Source organism: Ceratotherium simum, chromosome X (genome assembly GCF_057802395.1).
Source record: "Ceratotherium simum simum isolate JZ-2026a chromosome X, ASM5780239v1, whole genome shotgun sequence".
NCBI lineage: Eukaryota > Metazoa > Chordata > Mammalia > Perissodactyla > Rhinocerotidae > Ceratotherium > Ceratotherium simum.
The window spans coordinates 21085061-21110631 of NC_141940.1; the positions used below are offsets into that span (position 1 = coordinate 21085061).

The 25571-nt window shown below is 39.5% G+C and overlaps 1 protein-coding gene across 1 annotated transcript in view; it reads left to right on the forward strand.

The window, feature by feature from the left end:
• LOC101404123 (fibrous sheath-interacting protein 2-like) overlaps window positions 1-25571 on the forward strand; it is an 82862-nt gene that overhangs the window by 8694 nt on the left and 48597 nt on the right. The window contains 3 exon segments of the mRNA XM_087427594.1: window positions 20799-20902; window positions 22502-22547; window positions 23710-23805. Coding sequence (XP_087283720.1) covers window positions 20799-20902; window positions 22502-22547; window positions 23710-23805 — 246 coding nt within the window.

Consider the following 25571-nt stretch of genomic DNA (forward strand, 5'->3'; position numbering starts at 1 on the left):
GAGAGTGGGAGGACGACAAAGGGAATGAAACAAATAAGAGACAGAGACAAGGAGAAGGAGGAAGAAAGACAAACAGGCAAAGGAAAGATAGAGTGTGAAAGAAAGGCAGCAAGAAAAGAGAAAAAATACAGGAACAAAAAGAGGAGGGAGAGAGAGAGAGAGAAGTTTAAACAGGATAAGTCAGTAGGAAAAAGTAAAATAAAGAAAAAGAATGTGAGAGTGAGAGAGAAGAATTTGAAAAAGAGGAGCTAATAAGAAAATCAAATACAATTGGGAGGAGGGGTGACAGAGAGAGACTAAAAATAAGAAGTCAGTAAAATAAGACAAAGATAGATAGACAGATAGATAGATAGATAGATAGATAGACAGACTTTAAAAAGGAGAAGTCAATAAGAAAAAATAGTACAATGAAGATAGACTGAATGAAAGAAAAGGACACAATAGAGGGGAGAACAGGAAAGAAAGAAAATATTAAAAAGAAGGAGAAGGTAAGAAAAGGCAGTAAAAGGAAATATGGAAAGAAAAAGCAAAAAAGAAAGAAAAAGAGAAAAAGACAAGAGTGGAATGAAAAGGGGAGAAATAGAGACACAGAGCAAAGGGGAGAGAAAAAAAGAATAGTACAATCAGGAAAGGGAAAGATTTAAAAAGTAGCAAAAGACAGTAACTTTAAACAAGAGAGAGAGCGAGAAAGAGAAAGAAAATATGAACAGATTTTCAAAAGGAAGAGCTAGTAGCCAATAAGAAAGGCAGTATAGGAAAATATAGAAAGAAACCTTGGAAGAAAGAGGGAGAGAAGGGAAAGAGTAAAAAGAAATATAAAGAGAAAGCAAGTAAATAAGATGAATTAAAAAAGTGGTGTCAGTAAAAAAGGAGGACAAAAAAAGATAGAAGGAAAGAAGAGAGAGTGAGAAAGAGAGAGGGAGAAGGAAATAAAACAGTTTGAAAAGAGAAGCCTGTAAAAAGAGAATAAAATAGGAGGGAGAGGGAGGGAAGAAAGGGAGGAAAGAAGAAAGGGAGGAAGGCAGCCATGCAGGCAAGCAAAGAAAAGAGAAGGAGAGTGAAAGAAAAGAAGTGAGAAGGAGGTATTGGGAAAGGGAATAAAGGAGGAAAGGAAGGAAAGAAAAAGTTTAAACAAAAGATGAGTCAGTAGGAAAAAGTAAAATAAAAAAGAAGAGCGTATGGGATTGTGTGAGAGAGAGAAGCTTGAAAAGGAGACAATAAAAAACTGTAAAATAAGCAGATAGATGATAGATAGATAGAGCCAATTTTAAAAGGAATAAGCCAGGAATAAACAAGAATATAAAACAAGATAGTAGAAGAGAGTTAGAAAGAAAGAGAAGGAAAGAAAAAAGTTTAAGAATAGGAGCCCCTAAAAAGTGAGTAAAAAAAAAAAGGAAGTAGAGAGGGTTGGAGGAAGTGAGGAAGAAAAAGGAGAGAAGGGAATGAGGAAAGAAAGGAAGGAAGGAAGGCAAAGATCATGGGCAGACCCAGAATGAAAGGGGGCAAGTAAAAGACAAAGGGAATAAAACAAGAAATAAAAAAGGAAGGAAGGAAGGGAAGTTTTAAAAGGATAGGACAGTAGGAAAAAATAAAATAAAAAAGAAGAGAGAATGTGATTGTGTAAGAGAGAGGTTTGAAAAGGAGGAGCCAGTAAGAAATTCAAGTACAATTCAGGGATGGGGGCAGTTTACAAAGGAGGCTTGAGTAAAAAAAAAAAAAAAAAAAAAAAGACTGTAAAATAAACACTATAGGTAATAGGCAGATAGATAGATCTAACTTAAAAAAATAAATAAACCAGGAATAAAGGACAGTACAAAACAAGATAGCAGGAAAGAGAGTTAGAAAGAAAGAGAGAAGAAAAGAAAAAGTTGAAGAAGAGGAAACCACAAAAAGTGAGTAAAAATAAAAAAGGAAGGAGGGGAGGGAAACAGAGAGGAGGGAGAAGGGAGGTATAGAGGAAGTGAGGAGGAGAGGCTAGAGAGGAGGGAGGGAAGAAAGGGAAAGAGAAGAGAAACAGGGGGCAGCCTGGTGGCGTAGTGGTTCAGTTCAGTGCACTCACTTCGGTGGCCCAGGTTAGCAGGTTTGGATCCTGGGCGCAGACCTACACCACTCATCAAGGCATGCTGTGGCAGCGACCCACATACAAAATTGAGGAATACTGGCACAGATGTTAGCTCAGGGACAATCTTCCTCAAGCAAAAAGAGGAGGATTGGCAACACATATTAGCTCAGGGCCAATCTTCCTCACCAAAAAAAAAAAAAAGAAAGAAAGAAAACAGAAACAGAGAGAAAGTGAAAGAGAGCAAGTAAAAAACACAGACAAAAGCAATAAAAGAAGAAAAGGTGGGGAAGAAGAGAAAACGAAGAAAAGTTTAAAAGGGATGGGACATGGGGCCAGCCTGGTGGCATAGTGGTTGAATTCGCACACTCCGCTTCGGCGGTATGGGGTTCGCAGGTTCGGATCCTGGGCGAGGACTGACGCACCGCTTATCAAGCTATGCTGTGGTGGCATCCCATATAAAGTAGAGGAAGATGGGCACGTATGTTACCCCAGGGCCAATCTTCCTCAGCAAAAAAAGAGGAGGATTGGCAACGGATGTTAGCTCAGGGCTAATCTTCCTCTCACACACACACAAAACGGGTGGGACAGTATGAAAAGAATAAAATAAAGGAGAGAGAGAGAGAGGATTGAAAGGAAGGTGCAAGTAAGAAAATTAAGTACAATATGGGGGTGGGGAAGTTTTTAAAAGTCACTAAAAAAGAGAGTTAAATAGAGATAGAGATGATTGATACCTAGATAGATCGGCGTATAGACAAGACTCTAAACAGGAAAAGTCAGTTAAAAAACAGTCAAGATAAATAAAAGAAAGTTAGAAAGAAGAGATGGAGGATGTAAGAAAATCAAGTACAATCAGGGAGGGGGTAAAAAAATGTTAGTTTAAAAATACACGAAAATAAAGATAGATGATAGATAGATAATAGATAAACATGAACTTTAAAAAAAAGCCAGTAAAAATGACACTACAAAAAGAATAGAAAATTAGAAAAAAGAAAGAAAAAAGTTTAAAAAAATAGAGCCAGTAAGAAATTCAAATAAAATTTTGTGTTGTGTTGAGGTACAGTTAAAATGTAAAAGTCATTTTACAAAATTTGTCAAAAAATACAATAAAATGAAGATAGATGATTTGATGGCTAGATATGCAGACAGGTAGAGTTAGGACTGTAAAAAGAAGCCAGTAAAGGGGCCAGACTGGTGGCGTAGCTGTTAAGTTCCCACGCTCTGCTTCAGCGGCCCAGGGTTTGCACGTTTGGATCCCGGGCGCGGACGTGCGCACCGCTTATCACGCCATGCTGTGGCGGCATCAGATGGGAACGGATGTTACCCCAAGGCCAATCTTCCTCAGCAAAAAAGAGGAGGATTGGCAACCGATGTTAGCTCAGGGCTACTTCCTCAAAAAAAAAAAAAGCCAGTAAAAATGACAATACAAAAAAGGAAAGTTACAAAGAGAGATAGAAGGAAAGAAAGTTTAAAAACTGGAGTCAGTAAGATGACCGTAGAAGCAGGAAGGGAGAGGGAAGTGAAGGAGGGAGGATGGGAGGGAGGGGAGGAGGGCAGTTAGAGGGAGAAAGATAAGAAGGAAAAAAGCAATGAGGGACAAAGGAGAGGAGAGAGAGTGAGTGGAGGGAAGGTGGTATGAATGATGGGAATCAGGGAGCGGGAGGGACAGGAGGAGGGAAAGAGGGGGGAAAGGGGGGGTGGGAGGAAAAATGCATGCAGGCGAGCAGGCAAAGAAGACAGAAAAGCCAGAGAGAGAGAGAGGGTCCTCAAGAGGCATACAGAAAGGGAGGGAAGGAGAGAGAGGGAAGGAGAGGGATGGAGTGAAAGAAGGAAGGAAGGGAGGCAGGGAGGAAGGAATCAAAGAAGGAAGGAAGAAGGGAGAGGGCAAGAAAGAAAGGTAAAAAGGATAAAAGGGATGAATAACTAGGAAAAAGAAGAATAAAATAGAAAAGAAGAAAGAGACAATGTGAAAGTGAGAGACAGAAGGAAGTGTTTGAAAAGAAGGAGCCCATAACAAAATCAAGTAGAATTGTGAATATTTTGCAGGCATAGAGAGACATTTAAAAAGTGAAATTCAGTAAAATTAAGATGAGAGATGATTGCTAGCTAGCTAGATGATAGATGGATGCAGGTATGTAGAGATAGATAGATAGATAGATAGATAGATAGAATGGACTTTTAAAAGGAGTAGCCAGCAATAAAGACAGTACAAAATAGAGTTCAAAAGAAAGAAAGAAAGAATAAAAAGTTTAAGTAGAGGAGCCAGTAAAAATTGAGTAGAAGAAGAATGGAAGCCAGGCAGGCAGAAAGGAAGGAAGTAGGGAGGAGGAGGGAAGAAAAGGTTGAAGAGAGGATGGGTAAATGAGAGAGAAAAGAAGAATGGAAAGAAAGAAGAAAGGAAGGATGGAGAAGAGGAAGGATGGAAGATAGGTGGGCAAAGTAAAAAGACAGTGAAAGAAAGGGAGCAATAGACATATACAAAGAGAATGAAGGAAGGGAGGGAGGAAGAGAAGAAGGGAAATAGAAAGAAACTGTGAATGAGAAAAAAGAAGGAAAAAAGGACAAGACAATACAAAAAGTAAAATAAAGGAAAAGAGATTAAATGAGAATGAGAAAGGTGTTCGAAAAGGAGGAACCAGTAAGAAACTCAAGTACTGTTGTCTGTGGATGTCAAAGAGATTCAAAGATTAAAAGCAATCATTTTTTTAACAAACCCTAAAATATAGATAGAATGATAGATGATTTATAGTTAGGTAGATAAATTAGACAGACAGACAGATGGACGGAACAGACTATAAAAGGAAGTACCAATAAAAAGGTTAAAAAAATGTACAAGAAAATAGAGCAAAAAATTAAAAGCAGGAGCAAGAAACAAAAGAAATAAAAGAGGGGGGGAAGGGGCAGGGGGGGGGGAGGGAGGGATGGAAGGCAGGCAGGCAACTTTAAAAAGGATAAGTCAGTAGAAAAAAGTAAAAAAAAGGAGAAAGAATTTGAGAGTCAGAGAGGGAGTTTGAAAAGTTGGAGCCAGTAACAAACTCAACTACAATTGTGGGGGTGAGAGATTTAAAGAGTAGAAGTCATTGAAGAACACAGTAAAAGGTAGGTAGATAGATAGATAGATAGATAGATAGATATAGATAGATAGATAACAGATAGATAGACAATAGATAGATAATAGATCAGAATCTAAGAAGAAGCCAGTAAAAAAGACAATAGAAAAAGATAGGATTAAAAGAGAAAGAAGGAAACAAGTATAAAAATAGATGGTTGTAAAAATACAGTAAAATCAAGCAAAGAAGGAAGGACAAGGGCCCACCCTGGTGGTGTAGCAGTTAAGTTAATGTGCTCCACTTTGGTGGCCCAGGGTTTGCAGGTTCGGATCCTGGGTGCAGACTGACGCACTGCTTGTCAAGGCATGCTGTGGCAGCGTACCATATAAAGTGGAGGAAGATGGGCACGGATGTGAGCCCAGGGCCAATCTTCCTCAGCAAAAAAAGAGGAGGATTGTCAACAGATTTTAGCTCAGGGCTAATCTTCCTCACAAAAAAAAAAAAGAAGACAAGATGCATGCATACATGCAGGTGGAGAAAACAGAAATACAGAGTGTTAAAGAAAGGGAGTGAGAAAGAGACACGGGGAATAAAGAAGGAAGGGAGGGAAGAGACAAAACAAAATGAGTTTAAATGCTATGAGTAAGTAGAAAAAGGAGTAAAATAAAGGAGACAACGTGAATGAGAGTGATAGAAATAGGGAGAGGAGATTGAAAAGGAGGAGCCAGTAAGAAAATCAGGCCACTATGGGGGGGTGGGGCGGATTTAAAAAGAAGTCAGGGGGCTACACGGTGGCGTAGTGGTTAAATTTGCACACTCTGCTGCGGCAGCCCAGGGTTCGCAGGTTCGGATCCCAGGCACAGACTGACACGCCGCTCATCAAGCCATGCTGTGGCGGTGTCCCATATACAAAATAGAGGAGGCTGGGCATGGATGTTAGCTCAGGGCCAATCTTCCTCTCCAAAAATAAATAAATAAATAAAAAGAACATTAAATATAGATATATAGATGATTGATAGGTAGGTCTGTAGGTAGACAGACAGACTAGACAGACATTTAAAAAATTAAAAACAGAAGTCAGGAAAATAGACAGGAAAAGCAGAAGGAGGGAAAGAGGGAGAGAGGAATGAGAGAAAGGGGTGAGTGAAGAATGTAAGATTGGGGGGAGACAGGAGGGAAAGGAGGGGGCAGGCATGCAAGCAGGCAAAGAAAAGAGACAGTGAAAGAAAGGAGAGCTAAAGAGACATAGAAGAGAATAGAGGAAGCGAATTAGGAAGGAAGAGGTTTAAAAGTATAAGACTCATGTACAGTTGGGAAAGGAGAGGAGAAAGACAGATTTTTAAGTCAATAAAAATACAGAAAAATGAAGATAGATGATTGATAAGTACCTAGGAAGATAGGTAAGTAGATTGGTAGACATATAGGTAGATAGAACTTTAAAAGGACAATCCAGTAAAAAAGACAGTATGAGGGAGGGAGAGAGAGGGGGAGAAAAAGAGAGAGAGAAGTTTAGACAGGAAAAAAAGTTTTAAGAAGGAAAGAGGAAGGGAGGGAGGAAGGGAAAGAGGGTAGGAAGGAAGGGAAGCAAGAAGAGAGGAAGGAAAGGGAGAGGGAGGGAAAATTTGGGAAGGGAAAGGATGGAGGGAGAGGGGAGAGAATGGACAGGGATGAAGGAAGGAGATAAGGAAGTTGACAGTATACAGTCATGCATTGATTAACAGGGATACATTCCGAGAAATGGATCCTTAGGCGATTTAATCATTGTATGAACATCATAGAGTGTACTGAAGGAGAACAAAATTTACCACCCCAAAATGTGTCTCTTTAACATGAGATTATCTTAGGCTGATTGTTTTTAAGAAACAAAAGACTCAGAAAGTTTTTCTCCTTACCTCCCCCTTAACTGCCTAAAAGAATTCAGCAAAAAATCTGTTTCAGGAAGCCAGCTATCACCTTAGCATTACATGAACCAGGTGGTAGACAGGGAGGAACTTAGAAAAACCTGTTTGTTGGGCTCCCCTTTGTGTTCTTCTGTTTCTGTGTGGCCAAACACTTGTTTGCTCCTTTTCACCTACCTGTGAATTGCCTTCCTTCCCTTTGAAATCCCTGACTCTCCCCACCCCCAACATCTTCTTTTGTCTTTAGCTAAGGATGGCATTTAAGGCAGTGGCTTCAGCCATTTTGGTGAGTGACAGTTTTCCTGGGTTTCTCCTGTGTATACAGGTTATTAAACTTTGTTTTTCTCCTGTTAATCTGTCTCATGTCACTTTAATTCTTAGACCAGCCAGGAGAATCTAGGAGAGTAGAGGAAAATTTCTTCCTTCCCTACAGTACTGACACAAACCTAGATGATATAGCCTATCACACACCTAGGCTATATGGTACTAATCTTAGAGGACCACCATCACATATGCTGTCCGTCATTGATTGAAACGTCATTATGCAGTGCATGACTGTTAAGGCAGAAAGAGAATTAAAGAAAGACGTAGAGAAAAAAATGAAATAAATTGATCTTTAAAAGGATGAGTCAGTAAGTAAAAGAAGAAAATAAAAAGAGACGAATATGCGAGTGAGGGTGAGGGGGCGTTTGAAAAGAGTAGTCCACAAGAAAATCATACACTTTTGTGTGTGTGTGATATAAAAAGTAGATATCAGTTTAAAAATGCAGTAAAATAAAGCTAAATAATGATTGATAGCCAGATAGCTAGACAGCTGTGTTAGTGTGTTGGTAGATAATAGATAGATAGTTTTAAAAAGAGGAACAAGTAAAAAAATAGTATAAGAAAAAAGATAAAAGGAAAGAGAAAGGGAAGAAAGGAAGTCAGGAAGGCAGAGAAGGACAAAGGGGAAAAGAAAGGGATCAAGAAAGAGAGAAAGAGAATAAAAGAACAAAGGAACAAAGAATGAAAAAGATAGAAAGTAAAGTTTACAACAGACTAGTGGGTAGGAAACAGAAAAATCAAAAGAATGAGAGTGAGAATGGAGGAGTTTGAAAAGAAAAGCAGGTAAGAAGATCAAGTACAATTGTGGAGGGTGGGGGATAGTTGAAAAGTAAAATTAAGTTAAAAGTAAAGTAAAATGAAGGTGGATAGATAGGTAGAAAGAAAGAATGGACCTTAAGAGAAGAAGTCATTTAAAAGCAATACGAAAGAAGAAAGAGAGTTACAGAAGACAGAAGGAAAGAAAAAATTTAAAAAGAGAGGTCTGTCAAAAAAAGTCTAGGAAGAAGGGATGGTGAGAGGGAGGAAATGAGTTTATAAAGGATGAGTCGGGGACAAAAGAATTACATAAACAAGGAGAGAGAGTGAGAGAGAAATGAGTTTGGAAAGGAGGATGCAGTAAGGAAATTAAGTGTAATTGTGTGGGGCGGGGGAGAATTTTAAAAAGTAAAAGTCAGTACAAAAAGACAGCAAAATGAAGATAGAAAGAAAGATGATTGACAGCTGAATAGGTAGCTGGGTAAGCAGGAAGCTATGTGTGTAGCTATGTATGTAGGTATATAGATATAAAAACAGAGAGAGGGAGGGAGGGAGGAAGGAAGGACAGACTAAGTAGAAGCCAATAAAATAGGCAATACATCCAAGAAAGGGAGAGAGAGCTATAAAACAGAGAGTCGGAAAGAAAAAAGTTTCAAAATGAAGAGCCAGTAAAAGGAAAGAGAGAAGGAGGGTGGGAAGGAAGAAGGGAAAAGGCAGGGGAAGAGAAGTTTAAAAGGGATGAATGAGGCTAGAAAAAGTACTAAAATAACAAAGGAGAGACAATGTCAAAGAGAAGTTTGAAAAGGAGAAACTAGTAAGAAAATTAAGTACAGTGTGGAGGACACGGAGCAAAAGAGCAATCTAAAAAAGAAGTCAGTCTAAAAATACATTAAAGTTAGATAGATAGATCAATCCATCCATCCATCCATCCATCCATCCATACATACATACATACATTGATACACAGCTACATATAGAGCTGATTTATAAAAGGAGAAGCCAGTAGTAAAAACAGGACAAAAAATAAAGTGAGAAGAAGGGGGGAAAATTTTAATTAGCCAATATAATGAGAGTAAAAGAAAGCGAAGAAAGGGAAGGAAGGAAGGGGTAGATAAAGGGAAGGAAGGGGCACAAAAGAAAGAAGTTTATAAGGGAAGAGTCTCTGGGAAAAGGAGTAACAAAGAATGTGAACAGGAGAGACAGAGGATGCTGAAAAGGAGAAGCTAGTGAGAAGATTAAGTACAGTCATGGACAGGAGCGAGAGAGATCTAAAAAGAAGTAGTTAACAAATACAGTAAAATAAAGATAGATAGGAAGATTAGATAGATAGGAAGATTAGATAGATAGATAGATAGATAGGAAGATAGGAAGATTAGATAGATAGATAGATAGATAGATAGATAGATAGATAGATAGATAGGAAGATGGGAAGATTAGATAGATAGATAGGGAACAGATTTAAAAAACAGAAGCCACTAAAAATGGCAGTACAACAAAAAAGAGAACTGCAGGAGAGAGAGAGAAAAAAATATTAAGTGGAGCCATTTAACAAGTATAAGGGGAAAGAGGGGAGGGAGAGGAGAGATGAAAGAAAAAAAGTTTAGTTAGAGATGAGTCTGTGGGAAAAAGTTAATTAAGGAAGGAGAGAGTATGTGAGAGTGAGAGGGAGGAGCAGTAAGAATATCGGTACAATTGTGTGTGGTTGCGATTTAAAAAGTAGAAGTCAGTAAAAAGACAGTAAAATAAACATAGATACATGATTTATAGCTATATAGACAGCTAGGTATGTGGATATGTACAAAGCAACATAGATATATGATTGATAGAAAAGAAAGGAGATAGATAGATTCATACATGCATACATGCATGTAGACAGGACATTAACAGGCAGAAGCCAGTAAAAAAAGGGAGTTAGAAAGAGAAATGGAAGGAAAGAAAAAGGTTTAAAAAGAGGAGTCGCTAAAAAGAGCGTAAAAGAAGAATGGAAGAAAAAAGGGACAGAGGGATAAGGGAGAGACAGAGAAGGAGGGAGGGAGTGGAGGAGAAAGAGTGAGAAGGGAATAAGGAAGGTGGAGGGAAGAAGGGCATTGAAAGAGATAACGGAGAAAGAACATTAATAAAGAAGAAAGAACCAAGAGAAGGAAGGAAATATGAAGGGGGCAAAGAGAGGGAGGAAGGAAAGAAGAAACAAAGAAAGGAAATGGACAGACGAGAGGAAGAAAGGGGGCAGGAAAGAAAAAGAAACTTGTGAGATGAGTCCCTCGGAAATAGAGTAAAATAAAAAGAGAAAAAATGTGAGTGTGAGAGGATTTTGAAAAGTAGAAGCTAATGAAAAATTAAGTACAGTTGTGAAATGCAGGCTGCGAGAGAGAGATCTAAAAAGATGAAGTCAGTTAACAAATACAGTAAAATAGTTAGATCCAGAGATACACAGATTAAAAAAAGAATGGACTTTAAAAGTAGAGGCCAGTAAAAAAAAACAGAGTATAAGTAAACATAAATAGAAGGCATTACAGAACAGAGAAAGAAAGAAGAAAAGTTTAAAAGAGAAGCAGGTAAGAAAGAGTTTAAGAAGGGAGGAAAAGACAGAAGGAAGGGATGGAGGGAGGGAGGGAGAAAAAGAATTTTGAAAGGGATGAGACTAGGAAAATACATAAAATAAAAAATAACAGAGAATGTGAGAGAAAGAGACACAGAAAGGAGTTTAAAAGCAGGGGTTACTGTGAAAATTAAGTACAATTGAAGAAGGCAGAGAGAAAGAGAATGATCTAAAAGGAAGTCAGTTAAAAATAGAGTAAAATAAAGGTAGGAAAATTGATGACAGCTAGGCAGTAGGTAGGTGGACAGAAAGATAGATAGATAGATAGATAGATAGATAGATAGATAGATAGATAGATAGATAGATGGATGGATAGGATTTCAAATAGGAGAAGCCAGTAGTAGATAGGACAAAAAAATAACAGAAAATGAGAAAGAAGGAAAAAGTTTTTTAAAGGAGGCAGTAAAAGGCAAAAGGAAGAAAGGAAAGGAATAAGCAGAAGGAAGGAAGGAAGAAAAGTTTATACAGGATGAGTCAGTAGGGAAATGAGTTACATAAAGGAGAGGGAATGTGCGAGCGTGAGGGAGGACCAGTAAGAAAATCAAGTACCGTTGTGTGGTGTGCAAGAGATTTAAAAAGTAGAAGTCAGTAAAGAAAGACAGTACAAGACAGAAAGAAAGATGATTGTTGATAGCTGTATAGCTAGCCAGCCAGCTAGGCAGATAGAAAGGCAGAAAGAACTGATTTTAAATAGGAGAAGGCAGTAGTAAAAGCAGGACAAAGATGTATAAAGAAAGAGAGGAGAAGGAAAGAAAAAAGTTTAAAAAGAGGAGTAGTAAAAAGAGAGTAAAGAAGAATGACAGGAGAGAGGAAGGAAGGAAGGAAAGAAAGGGGAGGGAGGGAGGAAGAAAAGTGGGATGAAAGGAGGAAGAGGGGAGGAAGGAAGAGAGGGAGAAATGAATGAAGGAAGACAGAACCGAGAGAAGGTGGGGCAGATGGATGGACATAAGAAAGAAGGAGGCAGGAGAAAGGAAGAAAGAAATGAGGGAAGGAAGAAGCAAGAGGGAGGAAAGAGAGAAGAAGGAAGGAAGGCATGCATACAGGCAGGGAAAGAAAAGAGAACGAGAGACAATGAAAGAAATGGAGTGAGAAAAGATACAGGTCATGAGCAAGGAAGGGGGAGGGAGGAAAGGAAGGAAGGTAGAGTAGAGGGCAGAGAGATCTAAAGAGAAGTCAGTTAAAAATAAAGGTGGATGGGCCGGCCCATGGCTTAGCGGTTAAGTGCGCACGCTCCGCTGCTAGCAGCCCGGGTTCGGATCCCAGGCGTGCACTGACGCACCACTTCTCTGGCCATGCTGAGGCCGCGTCCCACATACAGCAACTAGAAGGATGTGCAGCTATGACACACAACTATCTACTGAGGCTTTGGGGGAAAAATAAATTAATTAAAAAAAAAATAAAGGTGGATGGATGTATGAAAACTAGGTAGGTAGGTAAACAAGATTTTATAAGGAGGGCCTGGTACAAAAGATAATATTAAAAGGTAACAAGAGAGGGGCTGGCCCGGTGGTGCAAGCAGTTAAGTGCGCGCGCTCCGCTGTGGCGGCCCCGGGTTCCCCGGTTTGGATCCTGGGCGTGCACTGAAGCAGCGCTTGTCAAGCCAAGCTGTGGCGGCATCTCATATAAAAAAGTAGAGGAAAATGGGCACGGATGTTAGCCCAGGGCCAGTCTTCCTCAGCAAAAAACAGGAGGATTGGCAGATGTTAGTTCAGGGCCAATCTTCCTCACACACACACACATAAAAAGATAACGAGAGAGAGTGAAGGGAAAAAGGTTTAAAAGTGGAACCAGTAAAGAAAGGAGTATAAGAAGAATAGAGAGAATGAGGGAGGAAAGGAGTAGGAAGAAAGAGAGGAACTGAGGAAGTAAAGAAGGCAAGAGGTAGGGGAGAGATAGGCAGGGAAGGAGGAAGGAAGGAAGGAAGGAGTGTAGGCTCACAAAGAGACAAATCCAGAGGGAGAGAATGAAATGAGTAAGAAGGAGACATAGAGACTGGTAATGAAGGCAGAAAGGTGGAAGGAAGTAAGGGAGGGAGGGAAAAAGGGAAAGAGAGAGGGAGGAAGAAGGGATGATGGAAAGAAAGTAGAAAATAAGGAAGAAAGAAAAGTAGTTTATAAATGATGAATCAGTAGGGAAAAGAGTTAAATAAAGGAGAATAAGAGAATGTGAGAGTAAGGGGCCCATAAGAAAATGACGTACAATTTTGTATGATGGGGAGAAGATTTAAAAAGTGGAAGTCAGTATTTTTAAAAAGACAGTAAGGGGGACCGGCCCCGTGCCATAGTGGTTAAGTGCACACTCTCTGCTGCTGGTGGCCCAGGTTCGGATCCCGGGCACGCACCGACACACCGCTTGTCAAGCCATGCTTTGGTGGCATCCCATATAAAGTGGAAGAATATGGGCACAGATCTTAGCCCAGGGCCAGTCTCCCTCAGCAAAAAGAGGAGGATTGGCATGGATGTTAGCTCAGGGCTGATCTTCCTCACAAAAAAAATATAAAAAAAGACAGTAAGATAAAGAAAGATAGCTGAGATGGGGGAGGAATGGACTTTAAAAGGCAGAAGCCAATATAAAAGACCATACAAAATATATACAAAGAGTTAGAACAAAAGAAATAGAGATGAAAAGAAAAATCTTTAAGAACAGGAGCCAGTAAAAAAAGAATGGAAGGTATGAAGGAGGGAAGGAAGAGAGGGAGGAAGGGAGGAATGCAGGAAAGCAAGAAAGAGGGAGAGATAAAGGGATGAAGGAGAGAAAAGGGGAGGGAAGGAAGAAAGGAAGGAGAGAGGGAAAGAAGGAAGGAAATAGAGAAAGAAAGACAAAGAGAGGACAGAGAATGAAATGGAGCTAGAAAAAGAGACAGAAAAAGGCTATTAAAGAAGGAAGAAAAGAAAGAAGGAAGGGGCAAGATAGAAAGGAGGAAGTTGGAAGGAAGAAAGAAGTTTAAATTGATGAGTCTGTAGGAAGGAGTAAGACACAAAAGAAAGGGAAGAGGATGTGAGAGTGAGAGACAGAGGGTTTGAAAAGGAGGAGCTAGTAAGAAATTTAAGCACAATTGTGGACAGTGGGGGAAATAAATCTAAAAAGTCAGTTAAAATATTACAGTGAAATAAGATAGATGGATGAATGACAGCTCATAGGAAGGCAGGTAGATAGGTAGGTGTATAAAATATAAATAGAACCATAGACAGGTGATAGATGATGTATGGGTGGGTGGATAGATAGATAGATAGATAGATAGAACTTATAAGGGGGAACCCAGCAAAAAAGTCAGTACATAAAAGATAGAAAAAGAGAAAGAGAAAGAAGAAATGAAAAACATTTTTCAAAGGGGCCAGTACATAGAGAGTAAAAGAGGGAAGATGATGGGTAGGGCAGGGTAGGGTAGGATAGGGTAGGACAGGACAGGACAGGGTAGAGTAAGATAGTATAGGATAGGACAGTAGGATAGGATAGGATAGGAAGAGAGGAAGGCAGGCAGGCATGCAGACAGGCACAGAGGAGAAATAGAAATACAGAAAGGGAACAACAAAAAGACATAGAGAAATGAAATAAGAGAAGGAAAGAATGAAGGAAGGAAGGAGGAAATATGAAAGAAATAAAGAGAAGATGTTTAAAATGGATTAATTTATAAGAAAATGTAAAATACAGAAAAATGAGAATGAGAGAGAGAAAAGAGAAGGAAAAAGGAGAGTCAGAGACCTAAAGAAAAGAAGAATGTTTCACAAGGAGGAAGGAGCCAGTAACAATGAAGTGTACAAAAAGATAAAAGAAAAATATAGAAAGGCATAGAAGGAGAGAAAAGAAAAAAGAAATAGAGAACAAAAAATGAGAAAAGTTTAAAAACAAGAAGCCTCTAAGAAGACTTTACACAATAGAGAGAGAAAGAGAAAAAGAAAAATTTAAAAGGGAAGAGCCAATAATAAATTTGACAGAGATGTAAAAAAAAAGAACGAATATGAAAAGACTGCAGGGGCCGGCCCTGTTGCATAGGGGTTAGGTGCACGCGCTCCACTTTGGCGGCCCGAGGGTTCGCAGGTTCGGATCCCGGCTGCGCACCAACGCGCCGCTTGTCAAGCCATGCTATGGCGGTGTGCCATGTAAAGTAGAGGAAGATGGGCACGGATGTCAGCCAAGGGCCAATCTTCCTCACAAAAAAAAAAGAAAGAAAAGAAAGACTGCAAAAATGATAGTGTTAGAGAGAGAGAAAAGGAAAGACAAGAAGAAAGATTTTTAACAAGGAAGAGTTAATAAGAAATGCCACTGCAAAAAATAATGAAAGCAAGAGAGAAACTGAATGAAATAAGTTCTAAAAAGGAGGAGCAGATAAGAAAACATAGTGCATAGTGCATAATAGAATAAAATAATGAAAGTGGAAGTGAAAGAGAGAGTAGGAAGGGAGGGAGGAGGAAGGAAGGGAGGGAGGAAGGAAGGAAGGAAGGTGGGAAGGAAGGATGATGGAATAGAAGTAGGAAATAAGGAAGAAAAAAAGAAATTTATAAATGAGGAGTGAGTAGGGAAAAGTATTAATAAAGGAGAGAAAGACAATGTGAGAGTGAGAGGGAGGAGCCATTAAGAAAATCAAGTACAATTGTGTACGATGGGGAGGAGTTTTAAAAAGTAGAAGTCAGGGCCGGCCCCGTGGCTTAGCGGTTAAGTGCGGGCGCTCTGCCACTGGCGGCCCAGGTTCGGATCCCGGGCGCGCACCAACGCACCGCTTCTCTGGCCATGCTGAGGCTGTGTCCGACATACAGCAACTAGAAGGATGTGCAACTATGACATACAACTATCTACTGGGGCTTTGGGGAAAAAAAAAAAAAGGAGGAGGGTTGGCAATAGATGTTAGCTCGGATCTGGTCTTCCTCACCAAAAAGAGGAGGATTAGCATGGATGTTTGCTCAGGGCTGATCTTCCCCACAAAAAATAAAATAAAAAGTAGAAGTCAATAAAAAAAAAAGACAATACAATAAAGATGGATAAATAGCTAGGTGGATGGATGGATGGATGGATAGGTAGGTAGAGAGAGAGAGAGAGAGATGCATGCATGCATAGACAGAACTGATTTGAAAAAGGAGAAACCAGTAAAAAGTGAGTACATAAAAGATAGAGAGTTAGAAAGGGAAAGAGAAGAAATGAAAAACTTTTTTAAAGTAGGCCAGTAAATAGAGAGTAAAACTAAGAGAGAAGAGGATAGGATGGGATGGAATGGGATGAGGTGGGGAGTAAAAAGGGAAGGGGGAGGGAAGGGAAGAGGAAGAGAGAGGGAGGGAAAAGGAATTGAAAGAGAAGTTTTAAAAGGAGAGCAGAAAAGACTTTTTTAAAAAAATTGAGAGAGAATGTGTGCAAGAGCAAGTTTTTAAAGGATGAGCTGGTAAGAATAGACAATAGGAGAGGGAAGAAGGAATGAAAAGTTTATGAAGGAGGAGTCAGTAAGAAAAGCTCATAATGCAGTTTAGTGAAACTATGAGGCTGTAACCTCTGCCTCTGGGATAATAAATCAATTTAGCAGCTATATTGCTCCCTCATCTTCAACTGTTAACTTCTACTGCCAATAGGAAGAAAGTTTCAGTTAGGCATCTTAAACAGCGGCCACTTCAAATGCTTTTTGAAAAAGAAAATATAAAAGAATTTATGTTCACAATATTACAGAAGTGACAGGAGAATGAAGATGTCTATTTCACATATGAAATTAACTTATACCACTATAAGGCGGCTGTCATCTTCCACCACATAGACACCAAGGGATGCACATCTTATAACTCTAATGAAAACCAAGTTAGCACACATACAGTTTTGAATCCTTCTGTCTATTAGAAACAGGAACTGTAGTCGCCTCTTTCGCAGATGAGGTATATGTATATGGTTGCCTCTGCCAAGCTCTGAGACCCAGCCAAGAATTGTCATGGCCACTGTGGCCTGCAGGATCTCCAGCACAGTCATTACACTGGTCTGCATCCCCACACAGAGAAAAAGCCATGTTCTCATTGGGCAGGATGGAAGGATGGAGTTTTTCCCTTTTCCCAGAAGATGACTCTGTTCCCCTAAGTATAGCTTTAACTAAACAAGATAATGTTATAAAAGTGATTGTTCTGCCTCCCCATCATATCTCTCCTAGGATTTCTCAATCCTGCCACTATTGACAATTTGGGCTGGATAATTCTTTATTGTGGGGACTGTCCTGTGCATTGGAGGATGTTGAGCAGCATCCCTGGCCTCTACCAGATGCCAGGAGCACCCCCCCACCCCCATTTGTAACAACCAAAACTATCTCCAGACATTTCCAAATGTCCCCTGAGGGACAAAATTGCCTCTCATTGCAAACCACAATCTATCCTCTCCAATTCCTCCCCAAAACACCATAAATAGATTAACATATGGCTCTCCTCCTATTGGGCATGAAAGGATAAATAGAATCTATCTTGGATAGCTTTGTCATCTATTTATTAAAAATAAACATCTTCTTGTGTTCCTTTAAGTTTATTCTCCTAGGATAAAGAAAATGAATGATGCTGCCAGTGACCAGAAATTTCACAACAGACAAAAACATAATTAAAATGTTATGATTAGAAATACTAAAATAGTCATTTGTGGAATTTGGGATTTGGTACTCACCTCTTCTGCTTATAATGCAGATAAATCCTCTATCCTCTGTTATAAATGACAGATTTTGAGTAATGCTTGCCAACAATGCTACAGCCTCTCTTGCCGTCCAGATTAGACTCCCTAATTCCTCAGTTCGTGTCACTGCCTCCACACACCTATGAGCAGGACAGCCCACATATGCAGCTAACTCTGCAAGCCCAGTTCAGAGCCCTGTCTTCTCCAGGGCCCCTGCTCCTGATCTCATTTCTGTGCTTTTCCATTCCCAAACAAGATCCTGAGGCATTTTTTTAGCCTGTGCCTCACTGGTGGCTGTGGCCACTGCTGCCACTCCTTGCTCAGCAGTTCTGCCTCCTAGGGAAGCTCTACCTGCATCTCATTTGTTTCACTTGGAGAATCATCTTTGCAGATTGCTGGTTGGAGGTGCTACTGATGTTTCTGAAGCCTGTGGCCTTAGGTACCTAGTGAGGACCAAGACCTTGACCAATGCTCTTTCTCCAAACCTCGCCCTTCCTTAGGCTTTGGACTTTCCAGGCCTGAAGTAATTTCTGTCACTTCACTGGCAGCAGAAATATTTTATTCTGCCATATATTTTTCTGCAGCAGTGGAGAGTGCTTTCACTGTTGCCCACTCTTGTTCTGCTGTTCCTTTTAGAGCAGCCCGACTGAGTAGTAGCTGTTGTCATTTGAACATTTCAGCCTACTTCTTGAGTAGGCTTCTTTAGCTGTAGGCCTAGCACTATTTGCTGGATCTAACTGTCTTCCTTCCTTTTGCTTTCTGGCTCAGTCATTATTTTTCTAGCATACTCCCCTAGATTCTGCCTTTGTGAGGCCCCCAAAATTGCTGAGACTTTCAGGGATCCTCCCCATCTTTGTGCTTCTTTCCTAAAATGGTGTCCAGATCTCTGGGGCAAGAGGTGTGGCTTATGTTCTTACTCTTCTAAGTGTCAGCAGTATAGGCATCACCTAGGAGCTTATTAGAAATGCAGATTCTCAGGCCCCACCCCAGACCTACTTAATCAAAGTCTGAGTTTTCACAAGATCCCCAATGCTTTATATGCACATTAAAGATTGGGAAACACTGGCTTCCATGACCTCATGGAGGCAAAATAAAGTCAGGGTACTTGGATGAAATGTCCTCTGGTCTCCAGAGAGACGCTCTTATCTCCACTGAGGTAGTGCTTGGCCTGTTGGCATTCACAGTTGAAGTCGGCTGTCGGTGCAGTAACTCATCATCTGGTCTCACTGGGCTTAGTAGGGTCCTCTGGCTTTCCCATTCCACCTCAATTCTGGCTGGCTGCTCCATAACACTCAGGGTGGAGCCCTCTCACCTCCACCACAGTGACTTCCCTTGGCAGGCTCCCCAGCTAGATTCTCAGCCCTTTCTGGGCCATGTGTACACCACATGGGAACCAGGAGTGGCTTAAGAAAGCAAAACCTCAAGGGGAAATAGGGAAAGGTCGGTAAAAGGGAACAAATTTTCAGCTATAAGGTGAATAAGGTCTGAGGGTCTAATGTAAAACTTGGTGACTATAGTTGATAACACTGTATTGTATAATTGAAATTTGCTAAGGAAATAGAACTTAAATGTTTTCAACAACAGTAACAAAAAAAGATAAATATGTGAGGTGATGGATGTGTTAATTAACTAAATGGGGGGAATCCTTTCACAGTGTGTGTATATATCAAATCATCACCATGTCCACTTTAACTATCTTACAATTTTATATGTCAGTTATACCTCAATAAAGCTGACATTTAAAACAGAAAAAGAAAAAGAAAGCAAAACCTCAGAGAGAGCCTTGCTCTACCTGACTACACTGTATTGCAAAGTTTCTGGGCCATGCTCCAGGGGAGTAGAGGAAGCAGAGGTGGGGAGGTAGCCTCAGAGATCTCTTTCTAGAGTCCTAAAGGAAGAGAAGAGCAATAGTTCTTCTTTTCTCTTCATGTTATCTGAAGCAACCAAGGCCCCAAATAAGGAAAATGTGAAGCCACATCTGATTTCTTTGCTCTCCAGCCTCTCCCATCACCTTTCCATTTTCCCACCATCTCTGAGCTGCTAAAGGAGTGGACTTTTTTCCCCAATTTTCCTTAAGTCATATCCTGCTTCTTCCTGAGCCCAGATAACTCTTATTTGTGGGCTAGGGTATCTCCAGTACACTAAGGGAGAATTTTCTGAGCTAAATATTCCAGGCTGTTGCTACATAAGAAGAAAGGTAAAATTTAGGGAAATTCTTGAGACAATTGCATGGCTTTCAAGGCATACTGTCTTGGCTGTGTCATCCTATTTTTGGATGACAGGTGCTGAATATTACCTGGGTGTTTATCGTGGCATTCCTCCTGTTAAAAATTCTAACCTCTCCTCCCCTAGCTCCACCCCCATGCAGGTGGATGCCTATGGAAGACTAGGGCAGAGATCTTGTACTTAGGGAGTCAAAAGTGAGAAAATAATATAAAATTTTGAAACAGTTGCTTTGTTACATAATGGCTGTTTCACATCTGTCAAGCCCCAAAAGTGAGCACAACAAAAGATGGGTCTCCAGACCTACATCTAGAAGGCATGGTCACTATAAAAAAAATGTAAAATATAGAAAAATATGTAATATATATAATGTGAAAACCTAATAAACATGGGCAAAGGGCATGAATAAACATTTTACTGAAGACATATAGATGGCAAATAAGCACATGAAAAGCTGTTTAACGTTATTAGTCATTAGGGAAATACAAATTAAACCACAATGAGATACCCCTACACACCCAGTAAAATGGGTAGAATTTAAATAACTGACCATACCAAGTATTTGCAAGGATGTGAAACAACTAGAACCATCTGACACTGCAGGTGGGAATGTAAAATGGTACAACCACTGTGGAAAACAGTTTGGCAACTTAAGTTAAACTTACATCTACCATATGATTCAGCCATTCCACTCCTAGGTATGTTCCCAAGAGAAATGAAAATATATGTCCACATAAAGACTTGTACATCAATGTTCATAGCAGCAGTATTCATAATAGCCAAAAAACTGGAAACAACCTAAATGCCCTTAAATGGGCAAATGGATAAACTATAGTACATCCATACTATGGAACACTACTCAGTAATAAAAAGGAATAAACTGTTAATAGAGGCAGCAATATTGATGAATCTCAAAATTAATTATGCTGAATGAAGGAAGCCAGACTCCCCCCCACCAAAAAAACGAGTACATCCTGTTTGATTCCATTTATAGCAAACTCTAGAAAATGCAAACTGATTTATAGTGACAGCAGATCAGTGGTTGCCTGGGGGACAAAGGTAGAGAGAGGGATGAACCATAAGGGAGCACAAGGAAACTTTTGGGGCTGATGGAAATGTTTATCTTGATTGTGGTGATGGTTTCGTGGGTTTATACATATGTCAAAACTGAACAAATGGTACGTTTTAAGTATGTGCAGTTTATCGTACTTCAATTATATTTCAATAAAGTTGTTTAAAAATTATAGGATTTCTGTTTCATTTACTTTTAGGATCATTTCACCAGTCTCACGGTTTTGTAAAGATTCTTGCCAAAAAATTACCAACTTCATTACCTCCTCAACATGACATACAGAGTAACACAAGAGAACAAAAGGTAGAAAGTTGTATGTCTCAGATGCTTTGTATTGATCATTAATTTATCTGGTTAACTTTTATTTCTATGGGATATCCCCTTCACTGGCATGGTACTGACTGGTCAGAGATAATGGGGTCCTACACAAGTCTGAACCCTCTCCCTGGCAGAGAACGTTCTAAGTCAGCTTCATGACGAAGATACCATGTGGTTTAGCAGAAACTAACTTAAGTATTTGATGATGAAGATGATGATAGCTAACATTTATTGAGACCTTACCGTGGGCCAGGTCCTGTGCTAAGCTAGAAGGAAAGGAAAAGGGGGAAAGTAGGTGACATAAGATACAAAGATGGAAAAGACATCATCACTGCTCTTGAGGACTCACCATCCAGGGATCAGACACACACAGTAAACAAAAGTCCTAACAGTAAAATGAGAGGAGAGTTTTGATCTGTACAAAATGCTGTGGGAGCACAGATTTAGAGACTAGCCCTGCCTAGAGAAGTCTAAAAATAAAAAGGCTTTATTAAAGGAAGGATTAATTGAATTAGGTCTTGAAATGTGAGTGGGAAGTCCAGATGAATAGATGTGAGGATATAGTGAGGCAGTATTGCAGGCAGACGTTAAAGTGTTAGGTGAAAGCATGGAAGTGTGAGCCAGCTAAGCCAGGGCAGTGCAGGAGAGGAGATGGAAAAGGTAGGTTGAAGCCAGAGCTTTGTATATCTTGCTGAAGTATGAATTTATCCTCTCCTTAGTAGGGAGCCATTGCAGATTTTTGAGTAGGGATATGAAATAAGAATGATTTGGGTTTTAAAAAGGTAATCTGGTTGTAGTGTGTGAGATAGACACGTAGAGAGAAGAGATTGGAAGCAAGATAGTCTTGAGCCTGCTGGGGTAGTCCAGATAAAAATAATAACGGCCCAAACTAAGGCAGTGGCAATGAGGGTGAACTAGAGGCCATAGATTTAAGATATTTCAGAGTCAGACTATGTCAGAATTTGGTGACTCAAAAGATGTGCGGATTCAGAGAGAGGGAGATGATGATGATGACAATGATTTAATTTTTGTGTATATGTTCTCTTGAAGTGGGATGCCTTTTCTCTGTGCTCCCATAGTGCTCAGGCTTACCTCTATCTCAGAATTCATTTTACTGTATCATATTTGTCTGTTCTACTGGATGATAAACTTTTTGAGGTCAGGAATTATATATCTTATTTCAATTCCAAGCAGTGTGCTCCATCAGCAATAGACTGGATCGGATTGGCCTTATCTGATATAAATGGAACAACATGAAGCTTTCTAGAATGGAGCACTGGATGCATTGTTATGCCTTTAACCAAAATACGGAAGACAGAGGAGGAGCAAGTTTGGAAAGATGGGTGTACATGAGTACATGATAAGTTTCATTTTGAACTAGTTAAGTTTAGGTACCTGTGAGTGATATCCAATCAGAGGTTGATAATATGTGTTAGCATTGAGACCAGAGCTTAAGAGAGAGGTAGGGGATGGGGAGAGAGGGGAGATACTGTATTAATTTGATTGCTCTAGAGTCAGCAAAAGTCTGTTTTAGAAGCTTAATTACCAATGAATGTCTTTTTTCTTGAATGTTAAACCATACAGAAAAATAAAGAAATGAGTAAAACATCACACCCTTTAAATGATGGAGGTAAGAAAAAGAACAATATTTATAATTGTTCTGTTATCTTTCGGTTAAATTAATTATAGTTTTGTCGTATAGTTTTCCAAGTTATACTTTTTTTGTGATTATAAAATGTGTGATTATTTTGATAAAGGAAGATATAAAAATTATTCATGATTGTAAATGTTAGTATCCCACATTTTTGAGTGATTGCTGAGTGAATAGGCCCTTTGGAATTTACAAAGCGTGAGGAAGTTAGAGTCCCTGCTGTGGCTGCCTATACTGATAGGCAGAGTAAGTTCCTGACATACTGCGATTTGGGAGTCCCAGTGCAGAGAATTCTCCCTAGGAAGGTCTCTATCCTCTATGCCATCCTTTCTCCCCAGACATAAAAATACATCCTGTTTCCCATCTCCCCAGGGCTGGACTAGAGGTTAGTTAAGTCTCTATTAGTCTCTGCAAAAGATTCCCATGCATATTGCACACACCACCAAGAGCATTAGCACATCTCCACCTGGGTAACCAAAAGCAGCTCATCCAATATGCACAAAAACAAATTCATCATCTTCTAGTCACCCCAAAACCTGTTCTCTGCTCCTCCTAATTTTATCTGGGCACAAAACCTGAGTCATCTTTGACTCTTTCTAATTGCTTACATTCTACATCCAAATGTTGCCACATTCTGTCCGATCTACCTCCTTAAATTCTTTCATAACCTTCCCTTCCTTTCCGTTCATGCCACTCCTGCCCTTAACTACTGCAATGATTTACCTTCAATGTCTTCTTCTCCTGTTAATCTAGCCTACATTTTGCTGTGAATGTGATCTTCCCCCAAAACAGCTTTGGGCATATAATTCCTCTACTCAAAAGTCCTTTGTGGTTCCCCCTTCCCTACTGACTAAAGTGCAAAACAGTTCATTCTGGGGCAGGGCGAGTGGTGGGAGATTAAGCTGGCAAAGTAACTTAGAGCCACAAGTTAGGGAGTTCAGGCTTGTGCCTGAGGGCAGTGGTGAGCCACTGGAAGTTTGTAGACAGGGGACTTCAAAAAAGGTATCTTATACTTGGAGACACTGCCTTAACTTGAATAAATAAATACATCCTTGACTATGGTAATTCTAGACATTATGGCAACCCAGCAGGGAGAACTATATCATCTTTTCATATTTAAAGGTACCTCTTCTTTCCCTAGGAATTAAAAGTACCTCACCTCCAGCTCCAGATGTCTCTGATAAAACGGCACACATCTCCAGACACACTCCACAGGATATTCTGCAACAAGGGGCAAGTAACGTTTCTTTTGTGCCAGATACAGATAGAACAGATGAAGTATGAAATTATGATCAAGATTGATATAACACAATTTCATTCATTAAATGACAATTCAGAACAGGCTTATTCCCTGAAATTAACCACCTATAGTAAGATTTTATAAAAACTGAAATGTGAACCCACAGTAATAATCCTGTGCTACTTGATACTTCCAGTGCTCATGGCTGTCAATTATGTTAGTGTTGCCATATTGTCATTGTAGGGAATAGCAGTAACAAGTTGTAAGCCAGCAGAAGAAAAGTGATGAGCTGGAGATTTTTAAGGTGCTAAACAGATCTAATATTTGATTGTTATATTTGCCTCAATTCTTAATAGAGATTTACCAGAAGCAACTTGAGTGTTCCCACTTAGACCTTAGGTTATAGGCTTCCTAAATGATGAGCTTCAAGAGTGTCAAGGTACATACCTGTGCCCTGGAGAGGAAGCAGCAAATTGGTCTTGGTGAATCATTTCTCTTCTGGTGTTGATGGGTTGTGCAGAGACAGCCATACTGCCTCGCCCTGTCCCCTTTGTGACCAGTGATCACTCATCTGATGGTGGAAAGTTGGCAGCAGACATTCAGGGTGCAGCCTCTGGTCACAACATAGATTCCTCTGTGGGTTGCTAACTATAAGAATCAAATCCACATCCTTGACTCCATTAGCACTGTATTAACTGGCTCAGCTGTTCTAAAAAGTTAACATGGTTTGAAAAACATGTCATCAGGCAGGGAATTCACTAAAGTCTTCCCAAATGAATTCTACGCAACTGAGGTAGAAAGTGGCATCATTTGCCATGTCCTGTGTTAAATGAATAGTAAGCACCAGACTCAATTATATGTAACTGCTCAAATGTAGCATGTTAGCCATAATATGCTTCTCTGTATAAGCAAATATTGATGAAACACCTGCTGTGTACGGGGCTCTGTGCTACTATGTCAACATCCTTAATCAGTATGCTTAGTATCTGAAAAAAGAAACGTCTTAACTACTTTGAGATAGTTTAGTAGTTACACATCAGGAATTAATTACTTTTTTCAACAGCCTCACTATAGAGCCAGAAAACAAGTATCCCCTGAGTGTAACATGGATGGAAAACAATACTAAATACTTTACCAAAAAAAAAGTCAATAAACAAATTTAGACCATCTGTTTTTAAAGGAGGCTTTAAAATATATTGGACAATATGAGTACATCAAATGGTCACAGATACCTAATTTATTTTGAGAAATAGCATGACCACTTTATTACAATAGAGTATGATACTATTTTGCAACTTATTTCACCCATCCCATCAGTGTCAGAAAATGTACTTCTGGTACCTTGTGTTCAGCAATCTGACCTGGAAAAAAAAAACAGTCTACTCTGTTGGATTTATCTTCATCTATAATTACCCAAGCAGGTAGAGCTGTTGGCCAAATCAAAGAGTCACATGCCATGTATGCAGAAATCCTGCTCTCTGCCTTCCAGCTCTCTAAAAACATTTCCCATATAGTTAACTTTGTTTAATAACCACATATTCTTTTTAGCTATTCAATTGATTACCTTCCATGCTGATCAGTGCATTCTTCAGTTAGTTAATTTTAGAATACCAGTGAATTCTACAAATCTTTGAATTCTCTAAATAATATATGTAATATAAACCAAATAAAACATGTATATTATAAATGGACTTTAAAAATCATTTTTCTTAAATTTCTGTATTTTAAATGTGAGAAATAGCTGATGTTCAAATTCTTTAAAA